Source organism: Bombina bombina, chromosome 2, assembly GCF_027579735.1.
Source record: "Bombina bombina isolate aBomBom1 chromosome 2, aBomBom1.pri, whole genome shotgun sequence".
Classification (NCBI taxonomy): Eukaryota; Metazoa; Chordata; class Amphibia; order Anura; family Bombinatoridae; genus Bombina; species Bombina bombina.
Genome location: NC_069500.1, coordinates 1,317,644,448 through 1,317,664,757, shown reverse-complemented (window position 1 = coordinate 1,317,664,757; position 20,310 = coordinate 1,317,644,448). Strand labels below are relative to the sequence as shown.

General features: G+C 38.9%; 1 protein-coding gene across 2 annotated transcripts in view; it reads left to right on the top strand.

Moving 5' to 3' along the window:
- Positions 1-20,310, top strand: part of AFAP1 (actin filament associated protein 1) — a 455,210-nt gene that overhangs the window by 243,207 nt on the left and 191,693 nt on the right. For both annotated transcript variants that reach the window (XM_053704166.1, XM_053704167.1), the window contains exons 5-6: positions 4,758-4,969; positions 6,503-6,682. In XM_053704166.1, coding sequence (XP_053560141.1) covers positions 4,758-4,969; positions 6,503-6,682 — 392 coding nt within the window. The remainder of the gene's footprint in view (positions 1-4,757; positions 4,970-6,502; positions 6,683-20,310) is intronic.

Below are 20,310 nucleotides of genomic sequence, written 5' to 3'. Positions count from 1 at the left end.
CAGGTGCAGGATCAGCTCCCTCTACTTCAAAACAAGAGGGAACTTTTGCTCAATCTAAGCAGGCCTGGAAACCTACCCAGTCCTGGAACAAGGGCAAGCAGGCCAGAAAGCCTGCTGCTGCCTCCAAGACAGCATGAAGGAGCGGCCCCCTATCCGACAACGGATCTAGTAGGGGGCAGACTCTCTCTCTTCGCCCAGGCGTGGGCAAGAGATGTTCAGGATCCCTGGGCGTTGGAGATCATATCTCAGGAATATCTTCTGGACTTCAAAGCTTCTCCCCCACAAGGGAGATTTCACCTTTCAAGATTATCGGCAAACCAGATAAAGAAAGAGGCATTCCTAAGCTGCGTGCAAGACCTCCTTGTAATGGGAGTGATCCATCCAGTTCCGCGGACGGAACAAGGACAGGGGTTTTATTCAAATCTGTTTGTGGTTCCCAAAAAAGAGGGAACCTTCAGACCAATTTTGGATTTAAAGATCCTAAACAAATTCCTCAGAGTTCCATCATTCAAGATGGAAACTATTCGAACCATTTTACCCATGATCCAAGAGGGTCAGTACATGACCACAGTGGACTTAAAGGATGCCTACCTTCACATTCCGATTCACAAGAATCATCATCGGTTCCTGAGGTTTGCCTTTCTAGACAGGCATTACCAGTTTGTAGCTCTTCCATTCAGGTTGGCTACAGCCCCAAGAATTTTTACAAAGGTTCTGGGCTCACTTCTGGCGGTTCTAAGACCGCGAGGCATAGCGGTGGCTCCTTACCTAGACGACATCCTGATACAGGCGTCAAGCTTTCAAATTGCCAAGTCTCATACAGAGATAGTTCTGGCATTTCTGAGGTCACATGGGTGGAAAGTGAACGAAGAAAAGAGTTCTCTATCTCCTCTCACAAGGGTTTCCTTCCTAGGGACTCTGATAGATTCTATAGAAATTAAAATTTACCTGACGGAGTCCAGGTTATCAAAACTTCTAAATGCTTGCCGTGTTCTTCACTCCATTCCGCGCCCCACGGTGGCTCAGTGCATGGAAGTAATCGGCTTAATGGTAGCGGCGATGGACATAGTGCCATTTGCGCGCCTGCATCTCAGACCGCTTATGCATGCTCAGTCAGTGGAATGGGGATTACACAGATTCGTCCCCTCTACTAAATCTGGATCAGGAAACCAGAGATTCTCTTCTCTGGTGGTTATCTCGGGTCCATCTGTCCAAAGGTATGACCTTTCGCAGGCCAGATTGGACCATTGTAACAACAGACGCCAGCCTTCTAGGTTGGGGTGCAGTCTGGAACTCCCTGAAGGCTCAGGGTTCATGGACTCAGGAGGAGAAACTCCTCCCAATAAATATTCTGGAGTTAAGAGCAATATTCAATGCTCTTCTAGCTTGGCCTCAGTTAGCAACACTGAGGTTCATCAGATTTCAGTCGGACAACATCACGACTGTGGCTTACATCAACCATCAAGGGGGGGCCAGGAGTTCCCTAGCGATGTCAGAAGTCTCCAAGATAATTCACTGGGCAGAGACTCACTCTTGCCACCTGTCAGCGATCCATATCCCAGGGGTAGAGAACTGGGAGGCGGATTTTCTAAGTCGTCAGACTTCATCCGGGGGAGTGGGAACTCCATCCGGAGGTGTTTGCTCAATTGGTTCTCCGTTGGGGCAAACCAGAACTGGATCTCATGGCGTCTCGCCAGAACGCCAAGCTTCCTTGTTACGGATCCAGGTCCAGGGACCCAGAAGCGGCACTGATAGATGCTCTAGCAGCTCATTGGTTCTTCAACCTGGCTTATGTGTTTCCACCGTTTCCTCTGCTCCCTCGTCTGATTGCCAAAATCAAACAGGAGAGAGCATTGGTGATATTGATAGCGCCTGCGTGGCCACGCAGGACCTGGTATGCAGACCTAGTGGATATGTCATCCTTTCCACCATGGACTCTGTCTCTGAGACAAGACCTTCTAATACAAGGTCCTTTCAATCATCCGAATCTACTTTCTCTGAGACTGACTGCATGGAGATTGAACGCTTGATCCTATCAAAGCGTGGCTTCTCCGAGTCAGTAATTGATACCTTAATACAGGCACGAAAGCCTGTCACCAGGAAAATTTACCACAAGATATGGCGTAAATATCTTCATTGGTGTGAATCCAAGAATTAGTAGGGTTAGGATTCCTAGAATATTGTCCTTCCTCCAAGAGGGTTTGGACAAAGGATTATCAGCTAGTTCTTTAAAGGGACAGATTTCTGCTCTGTCTATTCTTTTACACAAGCGTCTGGCAGAAGTTCCAGACATTCAGGCATTTTGTCAGGCTTTAGTTAGAATTAAGCCTGTGTTTAAACCTGTTGCTCCCCCATGGAGCTTAAACTTGGTTCTTAAAGTTCTTCAAGGGGTTCCGTTTGAACCCCTTCATTCTATTGATATCAAACTTCTATCATGGAAAGTTCTTTTTCTGATGGCTATTTCCTCGGCTCGAAGAGTCTCGGAGTTATCTGCCTTACATTGTGATTCTCCTTATCTGATCTTTCATTCAGATAAAGTAGTTCTGCGTACAAAACCTGGGTTTTTACCTAAGGTGGTTTCTAACAAGAATATCAATCAAGAGATTGTTGTTCCATCATTATGCCCTAATCCTTCTTCAAAGAAGGAACGTCTTTTGCATAATCTAGACGTAGTCCGTGCATTGAAGTTTTACTTGCAGGCTACTAAAGATTTTCGTCAAACATCTAACCTGTTTGTTGTTTACTCTGGACAGAGGAGAGGTCAAAAGGCCTCGGCAACCTCTCTTTCCTTTTGGCTTCGGAGTATAATCCGTTTAGCATATGAGACTGCTGGACAGCAGCCCCCTGAAAGAATTACAGCTCATTCTACTAGAGCTGTGGCTTCCACCTGGGCCTTTAAAAATGAGGCCTCTGTTGAACAGATTTGGAAGGCTGCGACTTGGTCTTCGCTTCATACCTTTTCAAAATTTTACAAATTTAATACTTTTGCTTATTCGGAGGCTGTTTTTGGGAGAAAGGTTCTACAGGCAGTGGTTCCTTCCGTTTAAGTTCCTGCCTTGTCCCTCCCATCATCCGTGTACTTTAGCTTTGGTATTGGTATCCCACAAGTAATGGATGATCCGTGGTCTGGATACACTTAACAAGAGAAAACATAATTTATGCTTACCTGATAAATTTATTTCTCTTGTAGTGTATCCAGTCCACGGCCCGCCCTGTCCTTTTAAGGCAGGTCTAAATTTTAATTAAACTTCAGTCACCACTGCACCCTATGATTTCTCCTTTCTCGGCTTATTTCGGTCGAATGACTGGATATGGCAGTGAGGGGAGGAGCTATATAGCAGCTCTGCTGTGGGTGATCCTCTTGCAACTTCCTGTTGGGAAGGAGAATATCCCACAAGTAATGGATGATCCGTGGACTGGATACACTACAAGAGAAATAAATGTATCAGGTAAGCATAAATTATGTTTTTTTTCTTTAATGATTCAGATGCAGTGTACAATAAAAAAGAAAGCATTCCAATTTACTTCAGGTATCAAATTTACTTTGTTAGCTTTGTATCCTTTTTTGAAAATCAGGTAGGTAGGCTCAGGAGCACTATATGGCAGCACTTTTGCAAGAATACTTTTAACAATGTTATATATTGTACAAACATTGCTGCCATCTTATATTCAATGTTAAAGGGACAGTCTACACCAGAATTTTTATTGTTTGAAAAGATAGATAATCCCTTTATTACCCATTCCCTACTTTTGCATTACCAACACAGTTATATAAATACACTTTTTACCTCTGTGATTACCTTATATCTAAGCCTCTGCAAACTGCCCCCTTATTTCAGTTCTTTTGACAGACATCCATTTTAGCCATACAGAGCTTACTCACTGGAACTCCACGTGCTTGAGCACAGTGTTATCTATATGATAAACGTGAACTAACACCCTCTAGTGGTGAAAAACTGTCAAAATGCCCTGAGAGAAGAGGCGGCCTTCAAAATCTTAGAAATTAGCATATGAACCTCCTAGGTTTAGCTTTCAACTAAAAATACCAAGAGAACAAGCAAAATTGGTGATAAAAGTAAATTGGAAAATTGTTTAAAATTACATTCTCTATCTGAATCATGAAAGTTTATTTTGGACTAGACTGTCCTTTTAAAATCCATATGGATCTCCAAATAGTTTTACCTGCGTAGGTATGCTTTTCAGCAAAGAATGCCATGAAAACAAAATAAATTTGATAATTAAATTGGAAACTTTTTTTATAAACAAATGTATGCTGTATCTGAATCATATAAGAAGAAAAAAAAGGGTTTATTGTCCCTTTAAGCTATTCATAGCACAAATTAAAAAATAATTGTTTAACACATTTGAACATCCAAATACATTTATTTTTGTTTATCATTTATTTTTGTTATTGATTAATTTATTATATAATGTTAATTTATCATCATTTATTTATGATTGTATTTTGTTTAATGGAAAAAGACAACTGAAGCTGCACTCACAATCCACAATTGGAGTTTATTTAACAAAATATACGCAATGTTTTGGGGCTCCTGCCCCTTTGTCAAGCTTGTCAAAGTGGCAGGAGCCCCAAAATGTTGCATATGTTTTTCTACATAAACTCCAACCTTGGATTGAGGGTGCATGCAACTTCAGTTGTCTTTTGCATGTCCTTGAAGAGCTTTGGGAGCTGTCACCCTGGTGAACTTGAAGATTGATTATTGTTTGGTGACTGTTTATTTTGTTTAATGTCACAGACTATGATTCAGATGCTATGAGCAGCTCATATGAATCCTATGATGAGGAAGATGAAGATGGAAAAGGGCAGAAAAAAAGACTCCAGTGGCCGTCTGAAGAGGCCTCAATGGATCTTGTGAAGGATGCTAAGATTTGTGCGTTCCTTCTCCGTAAAAAACGATTTGGACAGTGGACCAAACTGTTGTGTGTCATTAAAGAAAACAGATTATTGGTAAATAAAAAAAATCACCTACATTGGTTTTAGTACTTTCTATTGCATTGTTTGGATTAGAATTAACATATTGGCTGATATGTTATTCTATAGCAACACAACAGAAATATCTTGTAATTGCACGTTTTTTTTAAAATTAATTTTATTATGAACTCATAAAATACAAAATGATCAGCTTTCTGAAACATTGAATTTAAATGATAAACGTGTTTATCATATGGGACAATAACACAATACACACACTACAGATTTCTTTTTTAACAATGTGTTTTAGAGGTTTGTTCTGATTTTTGTAATAATCAGCTATTTATAATTTTTTGGATTATAAGGGCATTTTTCTACCAACTGATACTTTTGTTTCTTTCATGTTAACATTTTTTTTTTTTTTATGAACAAAATATATTTATTTTATTTATACATTTCTCTAAATAATTGGATTATGTCTTGATAACTGTTAATGTATTTAAATGTATGATTTTGGATTTCTAATGCCCCGGTCATTTGAATTTTAAAACATATACTAAAAAAATAAATGTGTGTTTGTGTGTGTTTATGTATGTATGTATGTATGTATATATATATATATATATATATATATATATATATATATATATATATATATATATATACACATACAGGTGGCCCTCGGTTTGCAACGGTTCAATTTGCACCGTTTCAGAATAACAACCTTTTTTTCAGTCATGTGACTGCTATTGAAAAGCATTGAGAAGCAGTGCATTGATTAAAATAGCCAGTAGGTGGAGCTGTCCGCTTGTGTTGCAGCAAAGATATGCAAGCCAAGCAAGCTGAAATTAATCAGTTTAACCAGACCTGAGCTATCGAGCAGCTTGCAAAGGAACAAGATCTTCCTGTCTATAAATCAGTCCAGATTGGAATGCATAGAAAGAACTATTTGCAGAAAAATGCAAGTAAAGTCTGTGTTGTGTGAATATTTTATTAGGTTTATAATGCTGTTTAACAAATATTTTTGTTCATTTAACTTAGTTTAATTATATATTCTGTGTTGTGTGATTATTTTATTAGGTTTATAATGCTGTTTAGCATTTAAAGTCTTCATTTCAAAGCTTTAAAAATAATGTATTAGGTGTTACTTATGCCAATTTTGAGAGGGGCCTGGAACTTAACTCCCTTGCTTCCCATTGACTTACATTATAAACTGGGTTTCAATTTACAACAGTTTCGATTTACAACCATTCCTTCTGGAACCTAACCCCGGCGTAAACTGAGGGCTACCTGTATATATATATATATATAATGTGTGTGTGTGTGTATATATATATATATATGTGTGTGTGTGTATATATATATATATATATATATATGTGTGTGTGTGTGTATATATGATTTTGAATTGAAAATATAGGCAATTTGTTTTAATCAGTAGCTACATTGATTAATTTTAGAATATAAGAATTTATACCAGGACTTAATATGTTTATCTAAAAGTCTTTTTTGTGGCAGGTATTCACAAAAACAAAATTGCATCGTTTTTTTTCTTTTCTGTTTTATCAGTGCTACAAAACATCTAAGGACCAGCAACCTCAAATGGAGTTACCACTAAATGGCTGTGTTGTTACTTATGTCCCAAAAGATAGTAAAAAAAAGAAACATGAGCTCAAAATTACTCACCAAGGGACAGATGCACTAGTTCTCGCTGTACAAAGTGAGGAACAGGCTGAACAATGGCTAAAGGTACGTCAGATTTTATTTCATTTGAATAAATTAGGCTGTGTTTTATGATTTTGTTATAATCTATCTATTAAAGAAATAAAGACTTAGAAACACCATTTATTTTTCCCATCTTTGATGCTTAAATTACATTTGTAGAGCCAGCCATCTCTAGCATAAAATAAAAATATCACTTGGAAAGCTTACTGCTAAAAATGTAGTCCCGCCCTTAGAAAGACTATGTAGAGAGTGGGTGGGACTGTTTTCTATGTCACAGCCCAACCAAATTAGGAAATGAAAGGGGGCAGAGGAACTGAAGATACCAAGTAGGATTATACATTTGTTATTATAATATATATACATTTAAAAAAAAATAACGCAGTGTTGCTTGAACACTTAAATTATTTTCATTGCAACATTTTTAAAGTCTGAAATTTACTATCATTTTAAAGTTAGCCTTAGTTTCTTGGCTTTGCAATTTGTTGTATCTCTCTAAGGCAGTCGGTGGGTTAACAGGATAACTTAATTGGAGAGTTATAGTTAGGTTGCAGGGTGACTGGCATGAATTGGGTTCACAAACTTTGTCACTGGCACCAGTTTGTTACAGCCAGTTCCTATCTTCTACTAGCTTGTCACAGACTGGACTATATACCAAGCCATTACAGCTGGTAGAATATGGACATGATGGGGTTAACAGCACCAGATCTCAAGGTAATTTATCGCCATTTCTTTCCAGGCATACGTGTCACCATGAGACTTGACTTTACTTCCCAAGATCAGTAATTGATGCCAACACCCAAAATCTTAATATTAAGGGTGTCTTGGGCCACTCCTAAATTATATTTCAGTCAAACCCCCAAAAAAATGACTTTCAGGAAGCTGTGAATTCAGCTGCTAAAGCACAAAGAAAGATCTGATTGATTTTAAAAATGAAATATATAGAATTATACACAATTGTGAAACAATAACATAAAGTAAACAAAGTTTAAAACGCACGGAAAGCCTAAACTTGCAATTTAGAATAAAGGGCCTGTCATGACAACCTCATGATTTTCGGTGCAAGGGGTTAACTTCTCTGTGTGCTATTTTGTTTTATTTGAGAGGTTGTATGTCTCTGTGTATTAACCTTAACCAAACAGGCCTTCCTGTCATAAATAGTTTCTAAGTTCCACTTGACTAAATGTTATTGCATATCTATTGATGCATCAAGTAAGTAAAAATGTCAGCACGAGAGACAAAAAGCAATGTCCTCTACCCAGAGCTAGATAAGGTCAATCAGTGGACACTAGTACAACTTGAGACATGCTTTTAAGCTGGCCTGGTTCACAGTCTGCGCAAATACCCTCGCCCCCCTCAAGAAACTGTCCAGCCGCCAGCCCACCAACAAGGCCAGCTGGTTCACCCCCAGGACTCCAAGTGCCACTGCAGACGATTAGAGAGAACATGGAGATCCAGCAAGTCCCCCTCGGACAAATACGCCTACAAAGAAGCCGTCACCACCCACCACCACCTCATCTAAACCACAAAGAAAACCACTATCCTAGACAGAATCAACACCAAAACCCACAACAGCAAGGAGCTGTTCACAGTCATCAAGGAATTCTCCAAACCCAACAGTGATACTAACGACATCCCACCCTCCCAGCACCTCTGCGACAACATCGCTACTTACTTCCACCGCAAGATCATCAACATATACGACAGCCTTGAGCTCCAGAACTCACCATTCATCGCCGACCTACCCACCCACCCCCACCTCACCCAAACCCACCACCCGCCATCGTCTACGGACTACCTGGATCCCCCTCACCACGGAGGACACACTCAGAATCATGAAATCTATCCACTCCGGAGCACCCTCAGACCCATGCCCGCACCACATATTCAACAAAGCGGGTTTTACCCTTGCCCACGAACTCTGCCTCACCATAAACTGCTCCATCAAAACTGGCACCTTTCCAGAAGACTGGAAGCATGCAGAGCTGAAACCCCTGCTGAAGAAACTCACAGCTGACCCCATAGATCCTAAAAACTACTGCCCCATCTCTCTACTCCCCTTTCCAGCCAAAGTAATCGAGAAGGCCATCAACGCACAACTTGTTGACCACATCAAGACCAACCACATCTTGGACCCCTCCCAATCCAGTTTCAGGAGCAATCACAGCACTGAGACCGCCCTCCTCACTGCCACAGACGACATCCGTGCCCTGCTTGACCAAGCCGCCCTCATCCTTCTAGACCTCTCAGACGCATTCAACACTGTAGCCCACTGCACCCTCCTCACGGGCCTACACGATACTGGCATCCGCAATAAGGCCCTGGAATGGATCACCTCCTTCCTCAGCGACAGAACCCAGAAAGTCAGACTCCCACCCTTCTCCTCCAATCCCACAGCAATCAGCTGCGGCGTACCCCAAGGCTCATCTCTTAGCCCCACCCTCTTCAACATCTACATGGCCCCGCTCGCCACCATCGTCCGACAACACAACCTCAACATCGTCTCCTACGCTGACGACACCCAGTTAATCATCTCACTCACCCGAGACCCTGCCACCGCCAAGAAAAATGTCTACGAAGGACTTACAGCAATTGCCACCTGGATGAACAACAACCGTCTCAAACTCAACACTGACAAGACCGAAATCCTCCTCCTCAGACCCACCAAATCTGCATGGGATGACTCCTGGTGGCCCACAGCCTTCGGACACCCTCCAACACACCACGCACGAAATCTAGGCGTCATCCTCGACTCATCACTTTACATGGACCGCCAAGTCAACGCCGTCTCTTCGACTTGTTTTCACATACTCCACCTACTGCGAAAAATCTTCAAGTGGATCCCCACCGAAACTAGAAAATCTGTCACCCACGCCCTCGTCGACTGGACTACGGCAATGCACTCTACGCCGGGTCCACCATCAAGCTCCAGAAACGACTCCAACGCATCCAGAACACCTCGGCCAGACTCATCCTCGACATCCCTCGCCAAAACCACATAACCGAACACCTAAGGAACCTACACTGGCTCCCTGTCAACAAGAGAATCACCTTCAAGCTCCTAACCCATGCATTCAAGGCCCTCCACAACATCGGTCCTGAATACATCAACCATTGTGTCAATTTCTACACCCCCCTCCAGACAACTCTGCGCTGCCGACTAAGCACTCGCAGTCATCCCCGCATCAAGAAAAAAACAGCTGGAGGAAAATCCTTCTCCTATATGGCAGCAAAGTCATGGAACTCCCTCCCGCTGCACCTCAGACAATCCACCTCCCTAACTTCAGGAAGGACCTCAAGACCTGGCTCTTCGACTGAATCGTCTTCCCTTAGCCCACCCTCTCCCCCCTCCCATAGCGCCTTGAGACCCTCACGGGTGAAAAGTTTGCGCTTTTCAAGTACCCAATAGAATAGAATATTATGACACTAGATGATGAAAATATGACAACCATGTCATATTTGGTACCAAACTAATTTTCATGAAATCACTGGGAAAATGCTTATATAGGTGTATGCCATGAATATGTAAAACAGAAGTTATAAGGTGTTCTATAATTTCATTTTCAAAGAACAAGAGAGCACCAACGCCGTTAAATAAAACAAAATTCTTTATTTCAAAGATTAAAAAATGTTACAGGACAGCAGTACCCTGTAATTAGTTAGATCAAGTGTAGAAAAATTGGCTTACGCGTTTCAGCATATAGCCGTAGTCATAGCCTGTCATTTTGTAATACACTTCGGTTTAAAAAGTACTGCCTAAAATGTTATTGGTTATCCAAACTCCACCTCTAACTAATTAGCCAATGCCAGGTTAGAATTTTGTTGTTAGTGTTCAGCACAGTAATTGATTGCGAAAACATATGTACACAATAAACCCTATTCAGGGTATATGTGCTGACAAATAACAAAACAAAATTCAATATGAAAGATACATTGTGGATATAAGTGAATGTTGTATTCTAAATAAACTGTGTGTCCTATTACCCTCCGTTAAGCCATATTGCTATTATAGTGGGTGAGTTAGTGTTACTCTCTTACAGCATATTCCCTAGTTACTTTCAATCCTTGTTGGAGTATAGCAACCATAATATATAGTAGTTGGTTGCTTGATACAATATACAAAATACTCGATTAGTAAGGATAGGTACAATGTAACATAGTTAACTATTAGATTTCTTTGTTTTAATATTTGTGGGAAATTGTTGTAAGAAAGATATAGAATGGATAGGATGTTATAATACTCAAAAAATGTTTGAATATAATGGGAAATGGGTGATTCTATGTTATCACTGTATTTGACTATAGAGAAATTATTAAATGAATATAAATAACAGGGACCTCAAAGGAATGGAATACTGTCTTCTTTCTTGTTCAGACTATAAAAATAATTGACACAGTTACCAAATTTATTCCCAGTAATTTATCAAGTCATATTTGGAGTTCAGACCCTCTGGATATCGTGTTCTGAGTCTGAACATCCAAAATGCTTCTCTTTTAGCCAACAATTTCTCAATATTACCTCCTCTTTTGGGAAGTTTTACTTTTTCTATCGCACACCATCGCAAGGTGTGTATAGATCCCTTGTGTCTGTTTTTAAAGTGACATACCAATGGAGTGCTAGATTTTCCTCTTGTGATGGTTGATAGATGTTCCCTTATTCGGGATTTTATGTCTCTAGAGGTGAGACCTATATATTGCATTCCACATTCTATGCAATATAGTAGATATACAACCTCTGTAGACATACAGTTCATACATGACTTTATCTTAAAAGTTTCTCCTGTCACATTGGAGGAGAAAGTTTTTGTTCTAGTCAAATGTTCACATGGTTTACATTTATTATGCCCACAGGGGTACATACCATTATTAGTTAACCATGAAGAAGATCTGGCAGTCTCAGTTTTTAGCATTGTTGGGGACAGCAGTGATCCCAATGTTGGGCATTTTTTGGAACTGCATCTAATACCTGTTTTGACAACTTCCACCAGTTTTTCATCAGCTTCCAAAATATGAAAGTGTTTCTTAATTATATTTACAATCTCAGGATATTGATTGCTGTAATTGGTGGTAAAGTTGACCCCCTTAAACATTTCTTTGCCTGTGCCTTTTTCAGTTAGTAGGGATGACCTATTTATTTTATCTACTTCTTTTCTCGCTTTCCTGATTACCATATTGGAATACCCCCTCTCTTTGAGTCTGTTTTCCAAAGCAATTGCTTCCTGTGAGAAATCACTTTCAAGAGTACAATTTCTCTTCAGGCGAATGAATTCACCTTTAGCTACCGCATGTGCTGTATGCTTCGGGTGACAGCTCTTTCCATGAAGCAATGAGTTGCCTGTTATTGCTTTTCTATAGATCTTAGTAACAACCTGTTTATCATGAATGCCTTTAAGAGTCACATCTAGATAGTTAATTTCATCAAGACCAGTTTCAAAAGTGAATTTTAAACCTATTTGATTCTCATTCAGTCTATTGACAAATTTTACCACATCCCCTGCCTCCCCTTTCCATATAAAGAGGAGGTCATCAATGTATCTTACATACAAGAGGATGTCTTTTTTGTATTCATTCCCATCTCCAAAGATGTGGAACTGCTCCCACCAACCTAAAAATAGGTTGGCATATGAGGGGGCAAATTTTGCCCCCATAGCAGTTCCACATCTTTGGAGATAGAAAATATCCTGGAATTGAAAAAAGTTATGGGAAAGTAAAAACCGTGTAACTCTGATGATATATTTCTGAAAATCCAATGAGAATTCTGTGTAATATTTCAAGAAAAATTCTATTGCTCTTATACCATCATCATGAGGTATCGAGGAGTATAACGCCACTGTATCCACAGTGACCCAGCAATAGTTCTTACTCCATTTTGTGTTTTTCATTATATTCAATACAGATTTGGTATCCCTGATGTAAGAGGGTAGAGTCTTTACTAGTGGATTTAAGATAGAATCTAGCCACTTTGAGAGATTTTCAAAGATTGACCCAATTCCACTTACTATTGGGCGTCCCTGGATGTTGTCCAAAGATTTGTGCACCTTTGGAAGGTGGTGGAACTGGGGTATTTTAGGATGTTCTACATACAGACATAATGCTGTCTCATTATCCCAAACACAATATCTCTCTTAAAGAGAGAATGGCTATAAAGACACTGCAACAAGATGATAATATAATCATCAAAAATGCAGATAAGGGCGGCACAGTAGTGGTAATGGATAAATCTATGTATATAGATGAGGCAATGAGACAATTGAACAACAGGGCCAATTATTCTGTTCTACGAAAGGATCCCACTAAACAATTTGCAGAGGAACTTGGTCACCTATTGGACGATGGTGTAGAGCTGGGGTGTATTGATAATGAGACAGCATTATGTCTGTATGTAGAACATCCTAAAATACCCCAGTTCCACCACCTTCCAAAGGTGCACAAATCTTTGGACAACATCCAGGGACGCCCAATAGTAAGTGGAATTGGGTCAATCTTTGAAAATCTCTCAAAGTGGCTAGATTCTATCTTAAATCCACTAGTAAAGACTCTACCCTCTTACATCAGGGATACCAAATCTGTATTGAATATAATGAAAAACACAAAATGGAGTAAGAACTATTGCTGGGTCACTGTGGATGCAGTGGCGTTATACTCCTCGATACCTCATGATGATGGTATAAGAGCAATAGAATTTTTCTTGAAATATTACACAGAATTCTCATTGGATTTTAAGAAATATATCATCAGAGTTACACGGTTTTTACTTTCCCATAACTTTTTTCAATTCCAGGATATTTTCTATCTCCAAAGATGTGGAACTGCTATGGGGGCAAAATTTGCCCCCTCATATGCCAACCTATTTTTAGGTTGGTGGGAGCAGTTCCACATCTTTGGAGATGGGAATGAATACAAAAAAGACATCCTCTTGTATGTAAGATACATTGATGACCTCCTCTTTATATGGAAAGGGGAGGCAGGGGATGTGGTAAAATTTGTCAATAGACTGAATGAGAATCAAATAGGTTTAAAATTCACTTTTGAAACTGGTCTTGATGAAATTAACTATATAGATGTGACTCTTAAAGGCATTCATGATAAACAGGTTGTTACTAAGATCTATAGAAAAGCAATAACAGGCAACTCATTGCTTCATGGAAAGAGCTGTCACCCGAAGCATACAGCTCATGCGGTAGCTAAAGGTGAATTCATTCGCCTGAAGAGAAATTGTACTCTTGAAAGTGATTTCTCACAGGAAGCAATTGCTTTGGAAAACAGACTCAAAGAGAGGGGGTATTCCAATATGGTAATCAGGAAAGCGAGAAAAGAAGTAGATAAAATAAATAGGTCATCCCTACTAACTGAAAAAGGCACAGGCAAAGAAATGTTTAAGGGGGTCAACTTTACCACCAATTACAGCAATCAATATCCTGAGATTGTAAATATAATTAAGAAACACTTTCATATTTTGGAAGCTGATGAAAAACTGGTGGAAGTTGTCAAAACAGGTATTAGATGCAGTTCCAAAAAATGCCCAACATTGGGATCACTGCTGTCCCCAACAATGCTAAAAACTGAGACTGCCAGATCTTCTTCATGGTTAACTAACAATGGTATGTACCCCTGTGGGCATAATAAATGTAAACCATGTGAACATTTGACTAGAACAAAAACTTTCTCCTCCAATGTGACAGGAGAAACTTTTAAGATAAAGTCATGTATGAACTGTATGTCTACAGAGGTTGTATATCTACTATATTGCATAGAATGTGGAATGCAATATATAGGTCTCACCTCTAGAGACATAAAATCCCGAATAAGGGAACATCTATCAGCCATCACAAGAGGAAAATCTAGCACTCCATTGGTATGTCACTTTAAAAACAGACACAAGGGATCTATACACACCTTGCGATGGTGTGCGATAGAAAAAGTAAAACTTCCCAAAAGAGGAGGTAATATTGAGAAATTGTTGGCTAAAAGAGAAGCATTTTGGATGTTCAGACTCAGAACACGATATCCAGAGGGTCTGAACTCCAAATATGACTTGATAAATTACTGGGAATAAATTTGGTAACTGTGTCAATTATTTTTATAGTCTGAACAAGAAAGAAGACAGTATTCCATTCCTTTGAGGTCCCTGTTATTTATATTCATTTAATAATTTCTCTATAGTCAAATACAGTGATAACATAGAATCACCCATTTCCCATTATATTCAAACATTTTTTGAGTATTATAACATCCTATCCATTCTATATCTTTCTTACAACAATTTCCCACAAATATTAAAACAAAGAAATCTAATAGTTAACTATGTTACATTGTACCTATCCTTACTAATCGAGTATTTTGTATATTGTATCAAGCAACCAACTACTATATATTATGGTTGCTATACTCCAACAAGGATTGAAAGTAACTAGGGAATATGCTGTAAGAGAGTAACACTAACTCACCCACTATAATAGCAATATGGCTTAACGGAGGGTAATAGGACACACAGTTTATTTAGAATACAACATTCACTTATATCCACAATGTATCTTTCATATTGAATTTTGTTTTGTTATTTGTCAGCACATATACCCTGAATAGGGTTTATTGTGTACATATGTTTTCGCAATCAATTACTGTGCTGAACACTAACAACAAAATTCTAACCTGGCATTGGCTAATTAGTTAGAGGTGGAGTTTGGATAACCAATAACATTTTAGGCAGTACTTTTTAAACCGAAGTGTATTACAAAATGACAGGCTATGACTACGGCTATATGCTGAAACGCGTAAGCCAATTTTTCTACACTTGATCTAACTAATTACAGGGTACTGCTGTCCTGTAACATTTTTTAATCTTTGAAATAAAGAATTTTGTTTTATTTAACGGCGTTGGTGCTCTCTTGTTCTTTGAAAATTATCTACTTGCCATTTGCACCACTCCGAATCAGGTCTATTGAAGTCGCAATAGGATTGGCTGGCAAGCACACACCTGTCCGTGACGTCACTGACGGACCGCAAGTTTGATCGAACAGAGGAATCTGGGGCTCAGGAGCGTAAGCAAGCGGAAGGGTCAAGGAGCGGAACCTGGTTTCCCTGCGAGTCTCCGGCAAACACCCGTACACGCTACCTAGAGAAGGATCCTGACACGGAACTGAAGTATGGGAACAGGTATGTAGCGAGGGCCCGCCGTGGCAATATATCTCTGTATGGTGCACAGCGCTTGATAACTGCATTTATCCGGGAAGGGCAGCCGAGCCCAAATTTTGGGATTTGTTTGTTACAGCCAGCACATGAGCTTGTGTCCGCTACATACCGACCCACCTATGAACTTTGTGTAAACAGTGTATCTGCTGTTTGATATACAGGACTGATTACCATACTATTAACTAGGTGCTCTAAGACCGCCATCCTAACTGTACCTTAAGGCTAAGAAGCTTCACTAACACAACGCAACTATTAGCGTACAGGACAAACTTACAGTGAATACTCTTGCTACCTACATTTGTTACTTGAAATTGTTCTATAATTTCAGCCAAAGATTATGAGCTTTATGACATGTCGTAAAAAGAGAGGGGTTTCCTAGCCCCTCTAGAAAGAGATTTGGTCATGCAATTTGATATCAGAGGAACAGGTAAAACATTTTTGTTTAACAATACAAGTTGTTCATTTGTATACCCGGTCCGGTATGAGAGTGCAGTTCCCTTCCGTGTTTTGTATATGTCTAGGGTGGTTACATATTCCTGTGCACCCTTCCCTTGTTTTCAGTTTGTTTGGATTTGAAAGCTTGCATTGTGTGGCTGTTTTAGGGTCTCAGGTATTGGAAAGGACCTTGACGTGGTACCTGAGCTTGTCCCATTTGGCCAGATGCTGTGACTAACCTTTCCATTTTTGCTTTTAAATCTTAGCTGAGAGCTTGTAAGTGAGTGCTGGGTTTTCTCTGTGTGTTGTATTAATTTGTTTTGTAATTTTCCCTATGGTTCTTGCACCCAGACCTGTCTGGGGTTAACTGCTTGTGGCTTTGGGGACAGCACAGCTTCCTGTGAGTGCCAGTGGCACCCAGGGCTGAGCATGTTGCAGGGTCATGGGATGTGTACCCGGTCCGGTATGAGAGTGCAGTTCCCTTCCGTGTTTTGTATATATATATATATATATATATATATATATATATATCTATATATATATATATATATATATATATATATATATATATATATATATATATATATATATATATATATATATATATATATAGGAATAGATAAACAGGTATCGGTATGTACACTCACACACACACACACACATATATATATATTTATAAAAATATATATTTTATATATGTACAATGGAGCCCTTTTATGTATTATATATATGTACAATGGAGCCCTTTGCAGTCAAATAGCAGAAAACATGAAAAATCTTTTTTTTATTCACTATTAATATTTAATAATGTGTTTAACTGTGTATATCCTTTACATAATAGAAAATTTTATATATATTTTTAAATAGATATTTATATATATATATATATATATATATATATATATATATATATACTTATATGTAATCCTGTAGATATAAAGCTAAAAATAAACAGCTATTTATAGAAATATGTATTTAAGAATAAGTCAAACATATTCTTCTATGTGAAGAACATTGGAATGTGAAATATTGATAATTTTATGTCGGATTGAGCACCCTTTAAATAAACGCAATTGGGTTAGCACGCAAATATGGGTGTTAGTTTTTTTTCCAGTTTTCGCGCTACATTGAAGTCTATGAGGGGAACACATTAACACAGTCGGGATATTCGAAGTTCCACTTTTTGCGTGCAACAGATTTTTGCTCTTGCACTAACTTTACTTTCAAGTCATTATACAAGCGCAAACATTCACGTGCAAAAAGCCTCCGACTTGCGAAGTAAAAATGCTTGATCAGGAGCACTAAATTGCATTCCATTAGTAATCTTGCCCTTTTTTTTTTCTTCTACTACATATTTACAAGCAATGATACAGATGGGTGGAGTTCTGGTTAACAGTAAAACAGGTGAAAAGAAAAAGCATAAAAATATAGTAATTTGAACAAACATAGCTGCATTATTCATGGCTGGACAGTTAGCTCAGCATGCTAAGGCACTGTGACTAAGTTCTTTAGCAACCTAAGGGTTGCAGGTTCGATCCCCAGCAAGGTCCACTCCGCCTTTCATTGATAAATTGAGCAATGATTCCTTGAGACCCTTACGGGTGATTAGCCGTGCTTTACAAGTACCCAATAAATACAATACATACATGGCAATACTTCCCATATATAAAGCAGCTTCCAATCAGTGTTTAATTTCACTATAACCATCTCAGTTCACTATCTATATACTTTTTTAAAGAAAGAAAAAACACACCAGCGCAACATTCTGTTTTTAAAACCAAAGGAAATAAAACAAATCTATGCACTTTCCTCATCAAATTCATTTAAATTTCATGTAGAAAGTCTTCATTCTGTTTTTGTTTTTATTTTTTTTGCAGCCAATAACTATGGGAAGTGCAGGCCAAGTGACTGTTAATGGGACATGAAACCAAAACATTTTCTTTCATAATTTATAAAGAGCATGCAATTTAAACATATTTCCAATGTACTTCTGTTATCTATTGTTTTTCATTCTCTTGATATCCTTTGTTTAAAAGCATATCGAAATAGGCTCAGTAGCTGCTGATTGGTGGCTGCAAATCGATGCCACATGTGATTGGCTCATCCATGTGCATTGCTATTTCTTCATCAAAGGATATCTGAAGAATGAAACAAATTAAATAATAGAAGCAAATTGGAAGGTTGTTAAAAATTGTATTCTCTATCTGAATTATGAGAAAAAAAATGGGTTTCATGTCCCTTTAAGTGGACACATGGGGGCATATGTATCAAGCTCCGTATGGAGCTTAATGCCCCGTGTTTCTGACAAGCCTGCAGGCTCGCCAGAAACAGCAGTTATGAAGCAGCGGTCACAAAGACCGCTGCTCCATAACCTGTCTGCCTGCTCTGAGCAGATGGACAGACATCGCCACAATACAACCCGATTGAGTACGATCGGGTTGATTTACACCCCCCTGCTGGCGGCCTATTGGCCGCGAGTCTGCAGGGGGCGGCGTTGCACCAGCAGCTCTTGTGAGCTGCTTGTGCAATGATGAATACGGCAAGCGTATTGCTCGCCGTATTCAGCGAGGTCTGGCGGACCTGATCCACACTGTTGGATCAGGTCCGCCAGACTTTCATAACTAGAGGCCATGGCGTGTGTTATTTATAGCCTGTTACCCATAATACATTGCTGCAGTTTAATGATTGTATACTTCACTAGTTAATATTGTTTTTAAAAGTTCATTTTCCTTCTGTCCCCATAGGGTTTTTAATTTATTTTCTATTGTCATAACTGATTTAAGGACATCATATGAAACCATTTAAAAGCTTTAGAGAGCTTTCCAACAAATAAGTTAATGTTTAACTTCATAAATTATGTCCTGTAATAGAAGCTACCTATTACTTATCTGCTCAAACATACACACAGCTGGAAGATGTTAACACACAAGAAATATTTGTAATTTTAAGCCAGCTTTTGACCCAGGATATTTATTATATCGCTTTGTATGGCCTCTGGAAGATTGTTATATTAAGTCTCTATGAAATTTCAAGCACAATCAAACTTTCTTTAAATACTAGTTGTAGGAAAGTTATTCAAATTTAAAGGGATAGAATGATCAAAACTGAAATAACCATGGATGTATTTCAATTTTAATTAAAAGCATTTTTACAATATACCTCCTATGAGCAAAAAAGCTTCTAGTAAAAGTTATTGCTGGTTTTTTTTTAGGGGCATACGCACATATGCTGTGAGGATCCATGCATCAGTATTCAATATTAGAGATGTGGCGGTGGTGTGTGTGTGTGTGTGTATTGTGCCAGTGAAGACTTAATTTGTGTCATACAAGCCACTGCTGACTCTCTAAAAACGTGGTTTTTGCTTGGGCTCTCACAGCATACTTACATATGCCGCTGGAAAACAGTAATGACTTTTACTAAAATCATTTTCTCCAACATAGGTGTGTCCGGTCCACAGCGTCATCCTTACTTGTGGGATATTCTCTTCCCCAACAGGAAATGGCAAAGAGCCCAGCAAAGCTGGTCACATGATCCCTCCTAGGCTCCGCCTACCCCAGTCATTCTCTTTGCCGTTGTACAGGCAACATCTCCACGGAGATGGCTTAGAGTTTTTTAGTGTTTAACTGTAGTTTTTCATTATTCAATCAAGAGTTTGTTATTTTCAAATAGTGCTGGTACGTACTATTTACTCAGAAACAGAAAAGAGATGAAGAATTCTGTTTGTATGAGGAAAATGATTTTAGCAACCGTAACTAAAATCCATGGCTGTTCCACACAGGACTGTTGAGAGCATTAACTTCAGTTGGGGGAACAGTTTGCAGTCCTTTGCTGCTTGAGGTATGACACATTCTAACAAGACGATGTAATGCTGGAAGCTGTCATTTTCCCTATGGGATCCGGTAAGCCATGTTTATTACGATTGTAAATAAGGGCTTCACAAGGGCTTATTTAGACTGTAGACATTTTTTGGGCTAAATCGATTGATATTAACACTTATTTAGCCTTGAGGAATCATTTATTCTGGGTAT